Consider the following 21,978-nt stretch of genomic DNA (forward strand, 5'->3'; position numbering starts at 1 on the left):
TTTCTGTTTAATTAACTTTTCCATTTTTTTTATGATAGACCCAATTAGGAAATGACAATTGATAACCCAGGAACAAAAACCATGTAGTGTTATGTAGAGCCCCAGTGGCGCAGTAGGTTAAAGCACTGAGCTGCCTAACTTGCTGACCGAAAAGTCGCAGGTTCGAATCTGGGGTGTGGTGTGAGCTTCCGCTGTTAGCCCCAGCTTCTGCCAACTTAAGGTGAAGGTTTTCCCCTGACATTAAGTCCAGTCGTGTCTAACTCTGGGGTGTGGTGCTCATCTCCATTTCTAAGCTGTATTGTTTTAATTATGATTTATGTTTGTGGTTTTATTATTGTAATTGTTATGTAGTGGCATTGTATCAGTGCCTATTGTAAGCCGTCCTGAGTCCCTCTCCGGGGGCAGAGACGTGATGGGGTACAAATACCAAAAATAATAAATAAAAGATGATAATCCACACTATTTATTTATTTACAGTATTGATATTCTGCCCTTCTCACCCTGCAGGGGACTTAGGGTGGATTACAATGTACATATACATGGCAAACATTCAATGCCATAAACACATAACATATATAGACAGACACAGAGGCAATTTAATATTCCAACTGTTTCATGAGGGTATTCTGGCCACCAGGGGAGCTGTTGCTTCACCATCCATTTGTGACACTGATGAAGTACTTCCTCATTCTTTGCAGGCTTGCTGGAAATTTTTATGGCATCGTAAATTTTTCATGAGGGTATTGTGGCCACCAGGGGAGCTGTTGCTTCGCCATCCATTTGTGACACTGATGAAGTACTTCCTCATTCGTTGCAGGCTTGCTGGAGATTTTTATGGCATCGTAAATTAGCCTCCCCGTGTTGGCGGTACCTAAATTTCCTACTTGACAGATACACGTGTCTTTCGGGCTGCAAAGGTTGACAGCAAACTACACAAATTAATCGGACACTCCCTCCGACCCGGGCCGGCTTTAAACTTATGACCTTTTGGTCAGTAGTGATCTTAATGCAGCTGACTCCCAGCCAGCTGCACCAGTCCCGGTTATTTACTTTGAACTGGATTGTATGGCAGTGTAAGGTAAAGGTTGTCCCCTGATATTAAGTCCAGTCATGTCTGACTCTGGGGTGTGGTGCTCATCTCCATTTCTAAGCCCAAGAACCGGCATTGTCCATAGTCACCTCCAAGGTCATGTGTCTGGCATGACTGCATGGAGCGCAGTTACCTTTCCGCCAGAGCGGTACCTATTTATCTACTCACATTTGCATGTTTTCAAACTGCTACGTTGGCAGAAGCTGGGGCTGACAGCGGGAGCTTACGCCGCTCCCCGGATTTGAACCTGCGACCTTTAGGTCAACAAGATCAGCAGCTCAGTGCTTTAACCCACTGTGCCAGCGGGACTCTACGTAACACTACATAGTTTTTGTTCCTGGGTTATCAATGTAATTTCCTAATTGGGTCTAACATAAAAACATGGAAAAGTTTATTAAACAGCAAAAAAAAGGCCTTTTATTTTGACAAATATAGCAAATATGGATGTTTATTTTTTGCAGGAGGAATGGAACCAAAAGCTGCCTCTTCTCAGGTACCTTCCTGTTAAAATGTTGTCTTCAATAACGATTTGACTCTATAAAGTTCCTAAAGTATCTCTCATATAATCCTAAAGATTTCCAAGAGGGGAATTAAGAAGCAGAGAGAAAGCTCACACTAACACGTCTCTTTGGCTCCCTCCAAACAGCTCAATAAAATCCCACATTTTCGGCTTTGAATTGGAATATATGGCAATGTGGACTCAGATAACCCAGTTGAAAGCAGATATTATGGCATTTTCTGCCTTGATATTCTTAATTATATGCCTGTGTGGAAGGGTTTGTTTCCTTGTGCTGACTCACATCTATGTGGAGAAACTATGCCAATATTTAAGAGGTTTTTTAGTCACCCTAAGGCCACTGTAGTCCTTATTTTTAAGTTTGAGATGGTGACACTTCAGTGGCACAATCTGCACATGAGCGCCAGAAAGCACACTGTTCTATAGGCATTTCCCCCACTGGATTCTGTGTTTAAGCCTATGGATTAAAACAAAATTATTCCAGGAATCAACCTGGCCGTTATGGGGAATCTACTACAAAACATTAAGGAGTTTCATTACTATAGTATTCCATTGTATATATTTCTCCATTTCTCACCCACACCTTCTCAATGAGCCCCCAAAAAGGGAATTTTACAATAAGAGTCAGAGAAAGGGGATTTTCAACATTTATTGGTGCAGCAACATCCAATTTAAAATCTGAGCTTCTGGAAAAACCACTTGTTCTTGCCTGTCTTGTATCTGAAAGGGAATAAATACGTCTCATTAAAAGTTCTGTAATTATATAAGGAAACGTTAACACAAAATGATCATCCATGACATCAAACATATTCATTTTATCAGCTGCAAGTGAAGTGTGTGCAGTTACTTTTAGACCCTTCAACACTGTCATATAATCCAGATTACCAAAGCAGACAATCCACATTATCTGCTTTGAACTGGATTATATGAATCCACACTGCCATATAATTCAGTTCAAAGCGGATAATCTGGATTTTCTATGGCAGTGTAGATGGGGCCTTCAGGATAAGCATGCCCCTTCTACACTGCCATATAAAATCCAGATTATCTTCTTTGAATTGGATTATATGGCAGTTTAGAGCAGACAATGTGAATTAACTGTTTTGATAATCTGGATTCTTTGGCAGTGTAGAAGGGACCTTTGTTAACTTACATACGACATAGTTCTTTTCTCATAGCTACAATACTTTACATAACAGAAATACATTATCATAACCACTATGACTTAAGTTGTTGTAGGTTTTTTCGGGCTATATGGCCATGGTCTAGAGGCATTCTCTCCTGACGTTTCGCCTGCATCTATGGCAAGCATCCTCAGAGGTAGTGGGATAGATAAAAGCATCCTCAGAGGTAGAGGTACCTCTGAGGATGCTTGCCATAGATGCAGGCGAAACGTCAGGAGAGAATGCCTCTAGACCATGGCAATACAGCCCGAAAAAACTTAGAACAACCCAGTGATTCCGGCCATGAAAGCCTTCGACAATACATTATGACTTAACATTAACTGGATTACAATGCACTTAGTACAGGGGTTTCTTAACCAGGGATCAGTGGGAAAATTTTATGGAGCCCATCAGCTTTAATTAGAAAAAAAAAATAATCAACTTGTTTCCTTTATTGTATTGTCGAAGGCTTTCATGGCTGGAATCACTGGGTTGTTGTAGGTTTTTTGGGCTATAAGGCCATCTTCTAGAAGCATTCTCTCCTGATGTTTCGCCTGCATCTATGGCAAGGACCTCACAACTTCTGAGGATGCTTGCCATAGATGCAGGCGAAACATCAGGAGAGAATGCTTCTAGAACATGGCCATATAGCCCTAAAAACCTAAAACAACCCATTATTACCTTTATTGTCTCTAAACTTTAACTGAAATCGAGCGTTTCCTTCACTTATGAATATATGCAATAAATTACATCAGTATTCATTTTATATCACATCACTCCAATTTCTAAATAATTGCCGAACATTACCATTTGAACAGATGGTGCAGTGTTAAGTTATCAAGTGTTATATTTTTGAAAATCATGTCAGAAGTGAATTGAGAAACTGCAAATCGCTCCTGGTGTGAGAGAATTGGCCGTCTGCAAAAACGTTGCCCAGGGGACACCCGGATGTGTTACCATCCTGTGGGAGGCTTCTCTCATGTCCCCGCATGGGAAGTTGGAGCTGACAGACGGGAGCTCACCCTATCTTACGGATTCGAAAAGTATTAAATTGTAAGACAGTTATAAAATGTAATTTTGAATAGTCCCGAAATTAAATTTAAGCCACGCTGATGTTGAGTGCCATAAAACTATCAACCACTACAATCTGAGGGATGTTGTGGTTTTCACCTGACTGGCAACGTCGGTGGAACAAAAAAGGTTTAAGAGCCCCTGACTTAGCACTTGATATAAAAATATAAATGAGCACAGCACATAACAACAGATCAGTTAACAACCAGCATCAATAACATTAACATTATAATTGCATTTAAGCATATTACTATTCCATCAGCTGGAGACCCCTCCGGCCCAGCACCAAATGCCGCTCTGGGAAAGAGTGAAGAGAGGGGGAGCCAGGGGACAGTTCCACCTTGTCTCCTGTGCTATTCTAATAATATAATATAATATAATATAATATAATATAATATAATATAATATAATATAATAATATATTGTATATACATATAATATTTATAATATTATAATGTAATGCAATATAATTATTAATAATATAAATATATATTTATATTACATGTAATATTACTAATAACATTACAATATAATTGGTTTAGTACAATATAGCAATATTTAAAACTGATATTGTACTATGCTAATAAATAAGATATATTGAAAGCCGCTGAGTCCCCTTCGGGGTGAGAAGGGCGGCATATAAATGTCATAAATAAATAAATAAAAATACTAAGCCCATTCATTCTACCAAGAGGCCCAAACACATTAAAAAAGAAAAATAACAAAAACTAACCACAATGTTATTTGGACAGCCTATTCTCTCAAGTAACAGAAAGAAAAGCTCCTTACTAGAGTTGCATGCTTAGCTTATATTAGGGAAATCTAGGCTCTAAGGCAGGCATGGGCAAACTTTGGTCTTCCGGGTGTTTTGGACTTCAACTCTCACAATTCCTAACAGCATAGGTTGTCAGGAATTATGGAAGTTGAAGTCAAAAACACCCAGAAGACTGAAGTTTGACCATGCCTGCCCTAAGGATTTAAATGGTTCAAAATCCACTTAGCTTCACTGTTGAGAGTAGGTATCCCATTTTGGAGTCTATGGCTGCTTCCTGCTGAATCCTCAGATTTGCAGTTTAAGGAGGGGCCTTTTAAATTATCAGCCAGAGAGATCTCAATTTTCATTAAACTAAATATCCAAGAATTCGACAGGAGGCAGCCACAGGATTCAGTGGGATGCCAACTCAAAGTGTGATGTGACTATCTCCTAAATTTGCTCAGACACAAATATAGCTCTAAATAAGCACAGTCAAAAATTCCCAATAATAGAGGCACCGCCTCCTCCAACTCACCTTTCCTCAAATTTCACTTTGGCCTCTCGCCGTGCCTTACGTTTCAGCGCAGGGTCCCGAAATACATCCTTGTTGACAATGGTTTTGTCCAGGGGGATGTCAACGGAGTATCTGGACAAAGACAAAAGAAGCAGTAGAAAAGTTATAAACATGGATGCATTTCTGTCTTCTTGCCTATTTTCCTAGCCACTGACAGCTAGGATCAAAAGCACAGCTGGATGGGATGCATTAAAGTCATAGGTTTCTTATATTGAAGGAAGTGAGGTGTCTCTTCTGTTCACATTCTTCTCATTTACCTGGTTGGCATCAAGTGGTTGTAATTGTAGACTTTCACGAAGGATTTAATCTTCGACCGTTTGGCAATCTTCTTCTTGCCCATGCTGGCTGTCACTTTGCGAGGGTAGCGGTCGATGCCGGCCACCAGGGCATGGCTGTATGGACGGTCGGACGTACCATCGTCAATATTCTGTAATAAGAAATCCATTAAAAAGATAAGAAATCTCAAATGGCTTGGAATAACAAAGTAATACATATACTGGTGGTCTTTCAAATGCAGGTTTGCAGTCAAATTCAACCAGAGAGTAATATATTACTTATAGGAAAACAGAACCGCAACAGTATTTGCATTTGAATGTTTTGAACATAAAGTGGTATATAAATATTTGCAGATTTATTTATTTATTTATCGTGTCATCAGCAACCATTGTATTACAATTCTAACAGAGCAAAACAAACACAGAGATTAAAAAGAAAAAGGGGGAAAAGGGGGGGGGGGGGAACCACACAGATTTTGCAAATTTGGTATTTGGTTAAATGTCCTTTGACCAGTATCTGGCCACTTGGAGTGCCTCTGGGGTTGCCGCAAGAAGGTCCTCCATCGTGCATGTGGCAGGGCTCAGGGTGCATTGCAGCAGGTGGTCAGTGGTTTGTTCTTCTCCGCACTCGCATGCTGAGGATTCCACCCTGTAGCCCCATTTCTTAAGATTGGCTCTGCATCTCGTGGTGCCAGAGCGCAGTCTGTTCAGCGCCTTCCAAGTCGCCCAGTCTTCTGAGTGCCCAGGGGGGAGTCTCTCATCTGGTATCACCCATTAATTGAGGTGCTGGGTTTGGGCCTGCCACTTTTGGACTCTCGCTTGCTGGGGTGTTCCAGCGAGTGTCTCTGTAGATCTAAGAAAACTATGTCTTGATTTAAGTCGTTGACGTGCTGGCTGATACCCAAACAAGGGATGGGCTGGAGATGTCTCTGCCTTGGTCCTTTCACTATTGGCTGCTACTTCCCGGCGGATGTCAGGTGGTGCAATACCGGCTAAGCAGTGTAATTTCTCCAGTGGTGTGGGGCGCAGACACCCTGTGATAATGCGGCATGTCTCATTAAGAGCCACATCTACTGTTTTAGTGTGGTGAGATGTGTTCCACACTGGGCATGCATACTCAGCAGCAGAGTAGCATAGCGCAAGATGATTTGCAGATGATAACAATCCTTTCTAAAATAAGTGCTTCTGTTTAAAGTTCAAGTAGAAATGTTGAGGAAATGTGTGCATGTCTGTGCGTATATATATCTACTTATCCACACTTCTTTGTGCTGCTGTATCGCAATAAATCGTACAAGGTGGGCTAAGTATAGGCCACAAATCTCTCACTCTTCTTCAAAGGAGACAAGCATTGATAAATCCTAAAGCCCAGAGAAACGGACTAGTAAATGAACATATACTAAGCTTGTTTCTATTTTGTAAAATCTCTTGCTTCCCAATCAAACACTAATAAGAGACAGACAAAATGTGAATTTGTTGCCTGTATCCAGAAACTTGCACATATACTTAAGTGATATAAAATGCTCTAACAGGTGTACTAAATCATCTGGGAATTGAAATTATAACGAGTTCAGAGAGCGTGTGAATTAACGATAACACTATGTAACACAATTTTTGTTCCTAGGTTATAAATATTATTTCCTGATTGGTTCTATTATAAAAACATGGAAAAGGGTTAAGGTAAAGGTTTTCCCCTGACATTATGTCCAGCCGTGCCCGACTCCGGGGATTGCTGCTCATCTCCATTTCTAAAACAAAGAGCCAGCGTTGTCCGTAGACATCTCCAAGGTCATCTGGCCGGCATGACTGCATGGAGCGCTGTTACCTTCCCACAGGAGTGGTACCTATTGATCTACTCACATTTGCATGTTTTCGATCTGCTAGGTTGGCAGAAGCTGGGGCTGACAGCAGGAGCTCACGCCGCTCCCCAGATTCGAACCTGCAACCTTTCGGTCAACAAGTTCAGCAGCTCAGTGCTTTAACCCACTGCGCCACCAGGGTTACTAAACTGCAAAAAACTTTGTTTTTGTGGGACATCCTGCAGCACATTTTGCTATAGTTTTTCAATGAAAATGTCACTAAGTCTCAACCAATCCAACAGTGTGTGACAGCCACAAAAACAAAGTTCTTGGAGTATAACAACAACTTTCAATGTAAGTACCGCACAATTAAACAGAAATAACACTTTCAAACCAGGAAAAGAACATTTTCCAAATTTTGTTACATAGTGTAGTTATATCTGAGAAAAAAAGAAATTAAACTCTTGACGTAAGTTATAGCAGTTAAAACTCTCTTTAGCTATGTAAACTTAAAATAAGTTACTCTCCCTGAAGATGCAGGTTTGGACTGGATTTACTCCTGGATGCAGCCATGACCATGGATGCTCAGGTTTCTATGGGTGGCACTTGCAGTTAAAGCTAGTGTGCCATTTGCACACATTCCTTGGGACGTCCGATTTGGCTGCAGTGACACATGCCTCAGTTGCATCTTGACTGGATCACTCTATATGTGGCTGCAATTAACGAGTGTTTGGAAACTTCAACTGGGTCAAAGAGTTGCAGCCAGATTACTAAAGGGAATACACAACTTCCTTTTCCCACCAGCTACACTATCTGTTCATCTAGTTTCAAGCCCAATTCAAAGTGCTGGTATTGGTCCTTTACAGATCAGGCCCAGGTTACCTGAAGGACTATAATTTCTAAATTCTAAGATCCATAAGGGAAAACGTTCCTCTTCTTGCACCATGTTCACAGGCAACAGTTGGTGGGAATGTGGGAGGCCTTCTCTGTGGTTGCTCCCATATTTTTAGAACTCTCTACTTAGGACAGTTCAACTGGCTCCTTTGCAGTCCTTTGGTGATAGGTCACAAACCCCCCCCCCCCAATTGTAATCTAACTTTAACAAACATGTATTTGGGTTTTCAGTTTTTCGGGCCGTATGGCCATGATGCAGTAGCATTCTCTCCTGACATTTCACCTGATTTTGTGACTGGCATCCTCAGAGGTTTGTTCAGATCTCTGAACAAACCTCTGATGATGCTTGCCGCAGATGCAGGCAAAACGTCAGGAGAGAATGCTACTGGAACATAGCCATACGGCCCAAAAAACTCACAACCGTGATTCCTGCCACAAAAGCCTTCAACAACAAACATGTCTTTTATCATGCTATACTGTTTTAATCTTGATTTTTTAAGTAATGTATTTTTTTGTAAGCTGCCTGGGATATAAATGGATGGAGGAGCTACATGCAATGGAATTCTGGGGTCTGTAGCCTAGTGGGACACTCAGGTCTGTTCTACGCTGCCATATAATCCAGATTATCAAAGCAGATAATTCACACTTTCATCTTTGAACTGGATTAGAATCATAGAATCATAGAGTTGGAAGAGACCTCAAGGGTCATCCAGTCCAACCCCCTGCCAAGAAGCAGGAATAATGCATTCAAAGCACCCTGACAGATGGCCATCTAGCCTCTGTTTAAAAACCTCCAAAGAAGGAGCCTCCACCACACTCCGGGGCAGAGTTCCACTGCTGAACGTCTCTTACAGTCAGCAAGTTCTTCCTCATGTTCAGATGGAATCTCCTTTCTTGTAGTTTGATTATGTGAGTCTACACTACCATATAATCCAGTTCAAAGCAGATACTCTGGATTTTTATATAGCAGTGTAGAAGGGGTCCAAAGTTCCTCTGTCTTAAAATTCTAAATTGCTCTCATTGAACTGCAAATCTCAAGACTCCATAGGATGCGATCATGCCAGTTAAAGGTGGAATCATAAGGCCTGTAATTAGGTTGGGTTAAAAGGCCGTGAAGACTTTTTTTTCTACCAATACTTCTGAGAAATATTTTCCCTTATTGCTCCAAATATATCTCACCCACGAGGTCCACCTATCTCACCTTAACAATAACAGCTTTGCGACCTGAGTAACGTCCTGCCAGCACAAGGACCACCTTCCCAGGTTTCATAAACTTGCCCATCTCTGAAAAGAAAAGGAAAGAAAAAAATGAGGAATGGACCATACACACAATTGTTCATCCCCAAATACTACGAGAAAAGTTCAACATACTTGCACTCTCAATGAATCAACGCAGCTACATTTGGGTTGCATCTACACTATAGAATTAATGCATATTGATACCACTCAAACTGCTCAATGCTATTGAATTCTGGGAGTTGTTACCAAAGCCCTCCATGCTTCTCTGCCAGATAATGCTGGCGCCTCACTAAACTACAACTTCTATGATTCCACAATATTAGCTATTAAAATGGTGTCACATCACCTTAATTCTAAAATGTAGTTTGGTTAACCTTAAATTGGTATATACATCGTCCCAGAATAGAATTTTCATCTCCCTTTTAGATTACTTTATTTTCCAGATCACCAGACTGGGCCACAGCAACGCGTCGCAGGGGACAGCTAGTGTGTGTGTGTTGTATTTTTTGTTTTTTGGCCCTTAAAGTCTCTTCTGCTTTGTTTTTTGATTTTTTTATGACTGATGACCACTTGTTGAGGACATACATTGGGTTGTTAGGTGTCTTGTGTCCAAATTTGGTGTCAATTTGTCCAGTGGTTTTTGAGTTCTGTTAATCCCACAAACTAACATTACATTTTTATTTATATAGAATAGCTGTCCCCTGCCACGCGTTGCTGTGGCCCAGTCTGGTGATCTGGAAAATAAAGTAATGAGGAAGTGTTGGTTTCTAATATATGTAATGTCTTTATGCTTGTGGGTAAACAGCATTTCTTGCTGTTTCTTTGTCAGTGTTGATGTGGAGGTTGTCTGGTTTGCCTACTCTGGAACATGCAGCATATCATTGTCCTTCTTTAGGGGTTCCTTTCAAATCTATGATACTATATCTGCCATATACATATATAGGTGTGTATATCTATCTATATCTATGCCAGGAGCCCCCGGTGGCGCAATGGGTTAAAGCACTGTGCCGGCAGGACTGAAGACCACAGGTCGCAGGTTCAAATCCGGGGAGAGGCGGATGAGCTCCCTCTATTAGCTCCAGCTCCTCATGCGGGGACATGAGAGAAGCTTCCCACAAGGATGATAAAATATGGCTCTTTGTCAGGAGGGCTTTGATTACCTTTTCTTGCCCTGGTGAAGGGAGTTGGACTGGATGGCCTTAAGTATTTTCGATTGGTCATAGGGGTTCTGTGTGGGAAGTTTGCCCCAATTCTATCATTCGTGTGGTTCAGAATGCTCTTTGATTGTAGGTGAACTATAAATCCCAGTAACTACAACTCCCAAATGTCAAGGTCTATTTTCCCCAAACTCAATCTGTATTCATATTTGGGCATATGGAATATTTGTGCCAAGTCTGGTCCAGATCCATCATTGTTTGAGTCCACAGTGTTCTCTGGATGTAGGTGAACTACAACTTCCAAACTCAAGGTCAATGCCCACCAAACCCTTCCAGTGTGTTCTGTAGGTCATGGAAGTCCTGTATGCCATGACTGGTTCAATTCCATCATTGGTGGAGTTCAGAATGCTCTTTTATTGTATAGGTGAACTATAAATCCCAGCAACTACAACTCCCAAATGTCAATATTCTATTTTCCCCAAACTCCACCAGTGATCACATTTGGACATATTGAATAATTCGTGTAGAGTTTGGTCCAGATCCATCACTGTTTGAGTCCACAGTGATCTCTGGATGTAGGTGAACTACAACTCCAAAACCAAAGGACACTGCCCACCAAACCCTTCCAGTATTTTCTGTTGATCATGGGAGAGCTGCCAAGTTTGGTTCAATTCCATCATTGGTGGGGTTCAGAATGTTCTTTGATTGTAGGTGAACTATAAATCCCTGCAACTACAACTCCCAAATGACAAAATCAATTTTTTTTAGTGAAGGACATAGATTAGGTTGTTAGATGTCTTGTGTCCAAATTTGGTGTCAATTCATTCAGTGGTTTTGGGGTTATATTAATCCCACAAACGAACATTACATTTTTATTTATATAGATTGAAGATAGAAGATGACAATATATATCCAGCCCCAGAGACACAAAATATACTGCTGGATCTGGGCCCAGTCACTCTTTCTCAGCCTGACTAGAGTTAACCACCAAAACTAACTAGGAAAAACCAATCTGGAAAGAACTGTAAGAAGGCCAAAGGAAGTAGAAGACAGACCGAAGGGATGAATGGTCACGCTGTTTCTGCACTTGGTGCTGAAGAAGCACACAAGGCGTTATCTTGACTTGACACAAAACAGGCCACAGGGAAGGTTTGCTCTGTGGCTGAGCGCGGTCTCCTTTTTCCCAGGATCAAGGCAGAAAGAAGAGCAAACCGAAAAACCGGGCCCGTGTGGAGCCCTCCGACCTCAGTTTCACCCCCAAAACCTCCCGCCTTGGCGGAGCGGAGCCCCACTTTCCCTCCTGCCACCCCGCCAACCGAATTCCCCTCTCCGCCGGAGAGGATGGCAACGGATACCAGCCCCTCTTTTCGTTTTTGGAAACCTACCGAAATCGTCGAGCCGATGGCGTCCGAGACGGAAAAGGAAAGGCCAGCCACTTCCGCCCACCTTTCACCCAGCCCTCCGGATCTATGTGCGCATGCGCCAGCAATGGAACACAAACTTATGCAAAGTAAACGTCGAAACATATGTCGGGCTTCCGAGTTCGCTTTAGTTTTTCCTTTTTTTAAATTCTTAAATGAAACTTTTTCATTGATGGAGTTGTGGATGTTGAATCCGTGGATAGGGGTGGGAGTGGGGTACTCCTTTTTTCCACTCAGATTTCTGCTGTTATTTGCCATTAACGGGCCCAGGGGACAGTTCCACCTTGTCTCCTGTACTATCTAATATTATTCTATATTCTAATAACAGAGCATATATATATTCTAATAACAGAGCATATACCCAGCATTATACACACACACACACACACACACACACACTGTTTACCCAGCATTTTATATATATATATATATATATATATATATATATATATATCTTACTTACTTAGGCGATCCCTCGTTGGACGAGTAAGATGGTCTTCCATCATGGGTTTCCTTGTGGGTCCGCATGTGGCTGTGTAGCCCTATTCTTGCTCTGCATCTTCTTCCGCAGTGAGGGCATTGGTTTCCAGGTGGAAGGCGGTCCCGGTCGGGGTTGGCTTGACGCGCCTTCCTCCTGGCACGTTTCTCTCTTTCACCCTCCACTCGTGCCTCCTCGAATTCTGCAGCACTGCTGGTCACAGCTGACCTCCAGCTGGAGCGCTCAAGGGCCAGGGCCTCCCAGTTCTCAGTGTCAATGCCAGAGTTTTTAAGGTTGGCTTTGAGCCCATCTTTGAATCTCTTTTCCTGTCCACCAACATTCCGTTTTCCATTCTTGAGTTCGGAGTAGAGCAACTGCTTTGGGAGACGGTGGTCAGGCATCCGGACAACGTGGCCTGTCCAGCGGAGTTGATGTTGGAGGACCATTGCTTCAATGCTGGTGGTCTTTGCTTCCTCCAGCACGCTGACGTTTGTCCGCTTGTCTTCCCAGGAGATTTGCAGGATTTTCCGGAGGCAGCGCTGATGGAATCGTTCCAGGAGCTGCATGTGACGTCTGTAGACAGTCCACGTCTCACAGGCATAGAGCAGGGTTGGGAGGACAATAGCTTTATAGACAAGCACCTTAGTATCCTTACGGATGTCCCGGTCCTCAAACACTCTCTGCTTCATTCGGGAAAATGCTGCACTTGCAGAGCTCAGGCGGTGTTGTATTTCGGCGTCGATGTTGACTTTGGTGGAGAGGTGGCTGCCAAGGTAGCGGAAATGGTCGACATTTTCTAATGTGACACCATTAAGCTGTATCTCTGGCATTGGAGAGGGGGCGGCTGGTGACTGCTGGAACAGCACTTTGGTTTTCTCGATGTTCAGTGACAGGCCAAGCTTTGTGTATGCTTCTGCAAAGGTGTTGAGAGTGGCTTGTAGATCTTCTTCTGTAGATCTTCTTCTTTTTATATATATGTTCTGTTATTAGAATAATGGCGCTCCATGCAGTCATGCCGGCCACATGACCTTGGAGGTGTCTATGGACAACGCCGGCTCTTCGGCTTAGAAATGTAGATGAGCACCACACCCCAGAGTCAGACATGACTGGACTTAATGTCAGGGGACAACCTTTACCTATACATACATACATACATACATACATACATACATATATATATATCAGAGCATATATATACATATACATATACATATACATATACATATATATATATATATATATATATATATAATGCTGGGTAAACAGTATTTGATTATGTTTTCTTGCCCTGGTGAAGGGAGTTGGACTGGATGATATATATATATATATATATATATATGCTCTGTTATTAGAATATATAATATAAAATGATGAGTTCCTTAAAAACAAAAGAACCAATGAACGAAATCACACCAAATTTGGCAACGAAACGTCTCACAACACAAGGAGTGACCATCACTCAAAAATTATGATTTTGTCATTTGGGAGTTGTAGTTGTTGGGATTTATAGTTCATTTATAGTAATGCAAAGAGCATTCTGAACTCCACCAACTATGGAATTCAACCAAACTTGGCACACAGAACTCCCCTGACCAAGAGAAAAAACTAGAAGGGTTTGGTGGGCGTTGACCTTGAGTTTTGGATTTGTAGTTCACCTACATCTAGAGAGCACTGTGGACTCAAACAATGATGGATCTGGATCAAACTTGGCACGAATATTCCATATGCCCAAATATGAACACAGATGGAGTTTGGGGAAAATAGACCTTGACATTTGGAAGTTGTAGTTACTGGAATTTATAGGTCACCTACAATCAAAGGGCGTTTTGAACGGCAGAATTGGGGCAAACTTCCCACACAGAACCCTCATGACCAACAGAAAATACTTAAGGCCACCCAGTCCAACTCCCTTCACCAGGGCAAGAAAATCTAATCAAAGCCCTCCTGACAAAGAGCCATCTAGTCATAGATATAGACAGATATATATGATTCACACACACACAGATATAGTATCATAGATTTGAAAGGGAACCCTGAAGAAGGACAGCATATTCCAGAGCAGGCAAACCAGACACTCTCCACATCATCACTGACAAAGAAACAAGAAGAAATATTGTTTACCTACAAGCATAAAGAAATTACATAGATTAGAAACCATTACTTTCTTTTCCAGCTCACGAGACTGGGCCACAGCAACGCGTAGCAGGGGACAGCTAGTATATAAATAAAAATGTAAAGTTCGTTTGTGGGATTAACAAAATTCAAAAAACACTAGGCATATTGACACCAAATTTGGACACAAGACATCTAACAACCCAAGGTACATCCTTCACTCAAGCTGGCTTCAGGAAAGGGAAAAGCTGCACATCGCAAGTGCTGAACCTGACTCAGCACATAGAAGATGGCTTTGAAAGGCAGCAGATCACAGGAGCTGTCTTCATAGACCTGTCAGCAGCCTATAATACTGTGAACCACCACCTCCTCCTGAGAAAAATGTATAATATCACAAAGGACTACCACCTCATCCACCTCATAGGAAACCTGCTACAAAACAGGAGCTTTTTTGTTGAATTCTAGGGACAGAGAAGCAGATGGCCTCAGGGCAGGCCCGTAGCCAGGATTTCGTTTCGGGGGGGGGGGGGGGGGCTAAAAAATTTTCAGGGGGGGTTTCGGGGGGGGCTGAGTTTCGGGGGGGGGGCTGAGTCTGAATGAAAGAGGGTCTAGCCTAGCAAACCTTTTGTATCATTAACCCAATACCCCCATGCAGATGGGATATATTGAGAATGGTGATCAAATCATGATATTAATAAACATAACAGTTTAAATAATGCACCAGTAAGGCCTTTTCGCGAACCACCATGAGAATTTCGGGGGGGGGGGGGCTGAAGCCCCCCGAGCCCCCCCCCCCCCCCCCCGGCTACATGCCTGCCTCAGGGAAGCATGCTTGCCCCATCCATGTTCAACATTTACACAAATGACCAGCCACTTCCAGAAGGGACAGAGAGTTTCATTTATGCTGATGATCGTGCCATTACTGCTCAAGCAGGGAGCTTTGAGATGGTTGAACAGAAGCTCTCCAAAGCTCTAAGTGCCCTTACTGCCTACTAGAGGGAAAACCAGCTGATCCCTAATCCATCTAAAACACAGACATGTGCTTTTCACCTTAAGAACAGACAAGCATCCCGAGCTCTGAGGATTACCTGGGAAGGAATCCCACTGGAGCATTGCAGCGCACCCAAATACCTGGGAGTCACTCTGGACTGTGCCCTGACCTACAAGAAGCACTGCCTGAATATCAAGCAAAAAGTGGGTGCTAGAAACAATATCATACGAAAGCTGACTGGCACAACCTGGGGATTACAACCAGACACAGTGAAGACATCTGCCCTTGCGCTGTGCTACCCTGCTGCTGAGTATGCATGCCCAGTGTGGAACACATCTCACCACACTAAAACAGTGGATGTGGCTCTTAATGAGACATGCCGCATTATCACGGGGTGTCTGCACCCTACAACACTGGAGAAATTACACTGTCTAGCCAGTATTGCACCACCTGACATCCACCTGGAAGTAGCAGCCAATAGTGAAAGGACCAAGGCAGTGACATCTCCAGCCCATCCCTTGTTTGGGTATCAGCCAGCACGTCAACGACTTAAGTCAAGAAATAGTTTTCTAAGATCTACAGAGACACTCTCTGGAACACCCCAGCAAGCGAGAGTCCAAAAGTGGCAGGCTCAAACCCAGAAGCTCAATCAATGGCTGATACCTAATGAGTGACTCCCCCCTGGGCACACAGAAGACTGGGCGATTTGGAAGGCCCTGAACAGACTGCGCTCTGGCACCACGAGATGCAGAGCCAACCTTCAGAAATGGGGCTACAAAGTGAAACCACAACATGCGAGTGTGGAGAAGAGCAAACTACAGACCACCTGCTGCAATGCAACCTGAGCCCTGCTACATGCACAGTGGAGGACCTTCTTGCGACAACACCAGAAGCACTCCAAGTGGCCAGATACTGGTGAAAGGACATTTAATCAATTACCAAGCTTCTAAACTCTATGTCTTTTGTTTGTTTGTTCTGTCAAAAATGTAATACAACAGTTCAGTTGCCTGACACAATAAATAAATAAAAATAAAAATCCGCCCTGAGTCCCGTCCCGTTCCCTCCGCCCCACATATATATACATATATATGAAATCCTTATAAGAAGTTCGCTTAACCTCCAATTTGCTAGTAAAACTGAGTTACCGTGTGACGAAAGGATGCAGGTGTACAAAGTGTGTCTCCAACAAGAACAGTTTGGAAAGCTCTGACTTAGATATTTCTATAGAGTTCACACCTATATCCACTTATAGATCCACCAGTACAATTGTATGGTCAACCTCCAGCAAAATGTGTTGGACTACGGCTTCGACTGGCATACTTTACTATGGCTTTCAATGAAAGCTAATTAGCCTGGATAGGGATAAATTTCCATGAGTCTTTTCCGGGGAATGCTGACAAAAAGAGAACTCTATCAGCAGCTAAATGCTTCCCTTCGTGCTCCATTGCTCGCATTTTGAATGAAAGACTGCTCCATTTTTTACGAGAGACAAGAAAAATTACCCAAAGCGTTCTCGTTTTATGTGCCTGCCACTGAGATTCGATTAATAAAACCATTTATCAGCGACGCTGCTTTGTTTTCCAGTTCTTCTTAGCATTACATCTGTTGCTTTGTCTGTTTCTGCCAAATCAATACATTTTTAATGACCACTGCAGGAACAGAAAGGGCTGTTTACGTGTGTTTCAACACTGAGCCGACAAACTTTTAGAAAGAATCCACAAATTTATGAGACATTCGAAAGCGTTAAGTATGCCATCTTGTATGTTGAATAATATTCTTAATGGGTTTAAGGCAAAATGACAACCCATTACGAAGTACCTAATATATGCCTCCAATATTCATATGCCATCTGGTATCCTCACCACATGTGATGATCTGCCTGCGGAACGGTACATTGCTAGCATTTAAAATGTATAACAGAAAACATTGTTCTAAACTTAGCAGATGTTAAATCCCAGCCGAACAATTTATATTGTGTTTCATGCACGTAAAAAATTGAAAAGATTAACTTTATAGAGCAACACGTATAGTCTTTTTTCTGAAATTGTCATTCCTACATTTCCTTGCTTTACTCCCTTTCTCTCCCATTACAAAGCTGAAAGTCTTGTGCAAATGTCTTTAATTTTTACTTTCTTAAGCATACAAATTGAGACCTGGTTGATTTAAGAGAAAATTTATTATATGTAAAATAATACATGTTCCGTCTCTCAGGAGCCTGATTTGCCTTACTTTACAGTTGCTTGAGGTTGCTCCCTCTTGCATTTTCTCCCCGGGCTGCTGCAGCTTTGCAAGAGCCCTGAAAGTTAATACTATCAGAGTCTGCAAAGCCAGTCTAAAGGCCTCCTTTGCTGCTATTGGTTCAGAAAGGTAACTTTTTGGGGTCTAGGGACTGCCTTTTCTCCCAGGGAAGAGATCTCCATTTTGGAATCTCCTCTGCCTTTTCAGTTTAGAGGAAAGACTTGCTGATGGTAAGGCAGGTAGCTCTGGGAAAACCATTGCAAAAACTATATATATACACTAGCTGTACCCACCACGCGTTGCTGTGGTCAACCTTCCCTCCCTCTTTCTCTCCTTCCTTCCCTCTTTTTCCTTCCCTTCTTATTTCTCTTCTTTCTTCCGTCTCTACCTGTTTCTTTCCTCCCTTTCTTTGTTCTTTGGTTACATCCTTCCTTCTCTCTTTCCTTCCTTCCCTCCCTCTTTCTGTCTTTTGTTCCTTCTCTCCTTCCTTCCTTCCCTCTCTCTTTCCTTTCACCCTTTTATTTCCTTCTCTTCTTCTTTCCTTCAATACATTTCTTTTTCTTTCCTTCTCTCCTTCCCTCCTTCTTTCTACCCCTCCCTCCTTCTTTACGTTTTCTTGCCCTGATGAAGGGAGTTGGATTTGATGGCCTCAAGTATTTTCTGTTGGTCATGGGGGTTCTGTGTGGGAAGTTTGCCCCAATCCTGTCGTTGGTGGGGTTCAGAATGCTCTTTGATTGTAGGTGAACTGTGAATCCCAGTGACTACAAATCCCTAATGTCAAGGTCTATTTCCCCCAAACTCCATCTGTGTTCATATTTGGGCATATTGAGTGCTTGTGCCAAGTTTGGTCCAGAGCCATCATTGTTTGAGTCCACAGTGCTCTCTGGATGTAGGTGAACTACAACTCCCAAACTCAAGGTCAATGCTCACCAAACCCTTCCAGTATTTTCTGTTGGTCATGGGAGTTCTGTGTGCCAAGTTTGGTTCAATTCCATTGTTGATGGAGTTGAGAATGCTCTGATTGTAGGCAAACTATAAATCCCATCAACTACAACTCCCAAATGACAAAATCATAATTTTTGAGTGATGGTCACTCCTTGTGTTGTGAGATGTTTTGTTGCCAAATTTGGTGTGATTTCGTTCATAAATAAATAAATAAATTTGTTTTTAAGGTCCTCATTATGCACAGAGCATTTTTATATATATAGACTAAGTTAATATACATTATATATTGAGTATTAAGCTATACATTATATATTGTGTATTGTATATTAAGCTATAATTAGTTAATATAGATTGTTCTGTCGCCACTGGGCTTGAAACGAAGTGCTTTTAAAACAGGACGTGCAACTTTAGCCCAACGGGAAGCCAGGGCTAAAGAGAAGCCCTTAGAGAATTTTCCCCCATTAAACAGTCTTTAGAAGGCTTGAGCTTAAATACAACAAAGTCTTTTATTGATGAACAATTAAACAGAAACTTCTTTTGTGTTCAAAGTTTAAACAAATGCTTCCAGGCTTCAAACAACTGGTGCCTTCTAACTGTTTCTTTGCTTTACTTCCAAGGAAAATCCCTTTCTAGCTCCTCCCAGGCTAACTGTGAACCTAGACCTGACTGATGTGGATCCACTACCAGGCTGAACTGCGTCTCAAAAATGAGTGGACGTACCAGTAGGCCTGTAGTCACTTAGCTGGAGTTCTTGATGTTTAAAGCTGTTATTCCCTCCGAAATTCCTCAGGGCTGTAAGGCTGTTTCCCTGGAACCTTTGGGAATCATTAGATGCTCTTAAGACCGTTCTCGCCCGGGAAGTCTTAAGGGTTGAAGCCTTTGTACAGGAGAAAGTCTGTACATGTCCTGTACATTGACTTCCTAGCTGAGACTAACTGAAAAATGGTCCCCTTCCCTTCCCAATTGCCCTGAGCAAGGGGCGGGACCAAACTCAAAGGTGGCTTGCCTTATAACTGCAACCAAAAGAAGCCACCTATCTGCAGAGTCTCTGAAACTTAGGACTGCAAACAAACATTCAATGCAAAGCAAACAAAATTGGAGCTCCTGGTACAGCTGTACCAGAACATAGATAGTATATTGTGTATTGAGCTATATAGAGAAATTATAGATAAATAGAAAAGCTATTGAGAAAATATTGAGTTTATTGAGAAAGAACTATTGAGTTAGATAGATAGTATTGAGCATTTGCCTCCAAAGCTAACTTTGAGCAATAGATAGGGGAAAAAAACCTGCTTTTTTCTGACCATTCAGGGTTAGGGTAAGGGATTCCAGAATTCCTTTTACCTTTTGGAGGAAGGGAAAACTAATCTCTATGCTTTACCAATGGACTGTTTGTAACTTTGATGAACTGTGCCAAGTCTCCAAGGACTTTGTATAAATAAATATCCTTTTTTGATGTTTAAAACCAGTAATAGCCTCAGTTGCTGAGTATCTCAAGCTTCTCAAGAAAGACACCGGCAGTTCGCTCAGACATAGAGAGAAGCACGTAGCAGTTTTATTTTTTATAGCGTCTGGGTGGACGGCACAATGCAACATTTTTAATGTATCTTTACCCATTGTTATAATTGAATGTGTATCTTTAGGAATTAATCAACGTAACAGTGCCATATTAATTTTCTTGCTTATGAAATATATCTTTTTGGGAACACACAGTGATAGGAGAGTTTCAATGGTAGTCGTTACACTTGTATTGATCCATATGCGTGAATATTTCATATTTTTCCATTTTTTCCCAAACTTCCAATACATTTAATTAAATAATGTGCAGGCTTGAGATTAAAGTGTGCACTACAGTAAAAAGGTGACTAGATAGAAAAAGCCATCAGTGTCTCTGTCACCACTACAACCAGACTGGAGCAAGCATGCACACACACACACACACACACAAAGTCCTTGTTGAAACTGATGGTGTGCCAGGGAGCAAACTATTTCCCTAGTGGCAATAGCTCCTTTTTTAACTCACACATATTGAGTTATCTAGTGCCATCTAGTGTGAAAAGTATTCCGATGTTCTTAAGCAATAAAGGACAATTATGGAGAGAAACAGGATTAACAGTCAGAGCTAGGTAGATTCTACAGCAGTGTTTCTCAACCTGGGGGTCGGGACCCCTGTGGGGGTCATGAGGGGGCGTCAGAGGGGTCGCCAAAGACCATTAGAAAACAGTATTTTTAGTTGGTCATGAGGGTTCTGTGTGGGAAGTTTGATCCAATTCTATCGTTGGTGGGGTTCAGAATGCTATTTGATTGTAAGTGGACTATGAATCCCAGAAACTACAACTCTCTATTTCCCTCAAACCCCACCAGTGTTCACATTTGAGCATTTTGAGTATTTGTGCCATGTTTGGTCCAGCTCCATCATTGTTTGAGTCCACAGTGCTCTCTGGATGTAGGTGAACTACAATTCCAGAACTCAGGGTCAAAGCCTACCAAACACTTCCAGTATTTTCTATTGATTGTGGGAGTTCTGTATTTCAAGTTTGGTTCAATTCCATCATTGGTGGACTTCAGAATGCTTTGATTGTAGGCGAACTATAAATCTCAGCAACTACAACTCCCGAATGTTGAATGTTCCCGCAAACTCCACCCATGTTCACATTGAGCATATTGAGCATTGATGCCATGTTTGGTCCAGATCCATCATTGTTTGAGTCCACAGGCCTTAAATTTTGGAGTTGTAGTTCACCTACATCCAGAGAGGATGTAGGTGAACGACAACTCCAAAATTTAAGGCCAGTGTCCACCAAACGCTTCCAATATTTACTGTTGGTCAAGGAAGTTCTGTGTTCCAAGCTTGGCTCAATTCCATCATTGGTGGCGTTCAGAATGCTCTTTGATTGTTGGTGAACTATAAATCCCAGCAACTACAACTCCCAAATGACAAAATCAGTTCCCCCCACAACCCACCAGTATTCAAATTTGGGCATATTGGGTATTTGTGTCAAATTTGGTTCAGTGAATGAAAATACATCCTCCATATCAATCAGATATTTACATTACGATTCATAACAGTAGCAAAATTACAGTTAGCAACAAAAATAATTTTATGGTTGGGTGTCACCACAACATGTATTAAATGTATTAAGGGGTCGCAGCATTAGAAAGATTGAAAAACACTGTTCTATAGGTATATGACATATTCTGTACAGAAGGAAACACCCAAAAGCTATCAAGAAACTGCAAAGAGAAAAGCTTTTAAAAAGAAA

The 21,978-nt window shown here is 41.9% G+C and overlaps 1 protein-coding gene across 1 annotated transcript; it reads right to left on the reverse strand.

The window, feature by feature from the left end:
- Positions 1-2,240: 2,240 nt before the first annotated feature.
- On the reverse strand, positions 2,241-12,013 carry RPL27 (ribosomal protein L27). Its single transcript, XM_067470104.1, has 5 exons — positions 11,916-12,013; positions 9,336-9,418; positions 5,427-5,596; positions 5,131-5,241; positions 2,241-2,327 (listed from the first exon to the last, which is right to left on the reverse strand). Exons 2-5 carry the CDS (start codon positions 9,414-9,416, stop codon positions 2,279-2,281), a joined length of 411 nt encoding a protein of 136 aa, XP_067326205.1. The 5' UTR covers positions 9,417-9,418; positions 11,916-12,013; the 3' UTR covers positions 2,241-2,278.
- Between the last annotated feature and the right edge of the window lie 9,965 nt (positions 12,014-21,978).

The sequence above is a fragment of the Anolis sagrei genome, chromosome 6 (assembly GCF_037176765.1).
Source record: "Anolis sagrei isolate rAnoSag1 chromosome 6, rAnoSag1.mat, whole genome shotgun sequence".
NCBI classification, from domain to species: Eukaryota; Metazoa; Chordata; class Lepidosauria; order Squamata; family Dactyloidae; genus Anolis; species Anolis sagrei.

Coding starts and splice junctions, on each gene's coding strand:
- RPL27 (XM_067470104.1), bottom strand. CDS start 9,416: ATGGGCAAGTTTATGAAACCTGGGAAGGTGGTCCTTGTGCTGGCAGGA. Junction 5,242..5,426: donor AACCACTTGATGCCAACCAG/GTAAATGAGAAG, acceptor GTCTTTGTCCAG/ATACTCCGTTGACATCCCCC. Junction 2,328..5,130: donor AAAGTGAAATTTGAGGAAAG/GTGAGTTGGAGG, acceptor ATTCCCTTTCAG/ATACAAGACAGGCAAGAACA.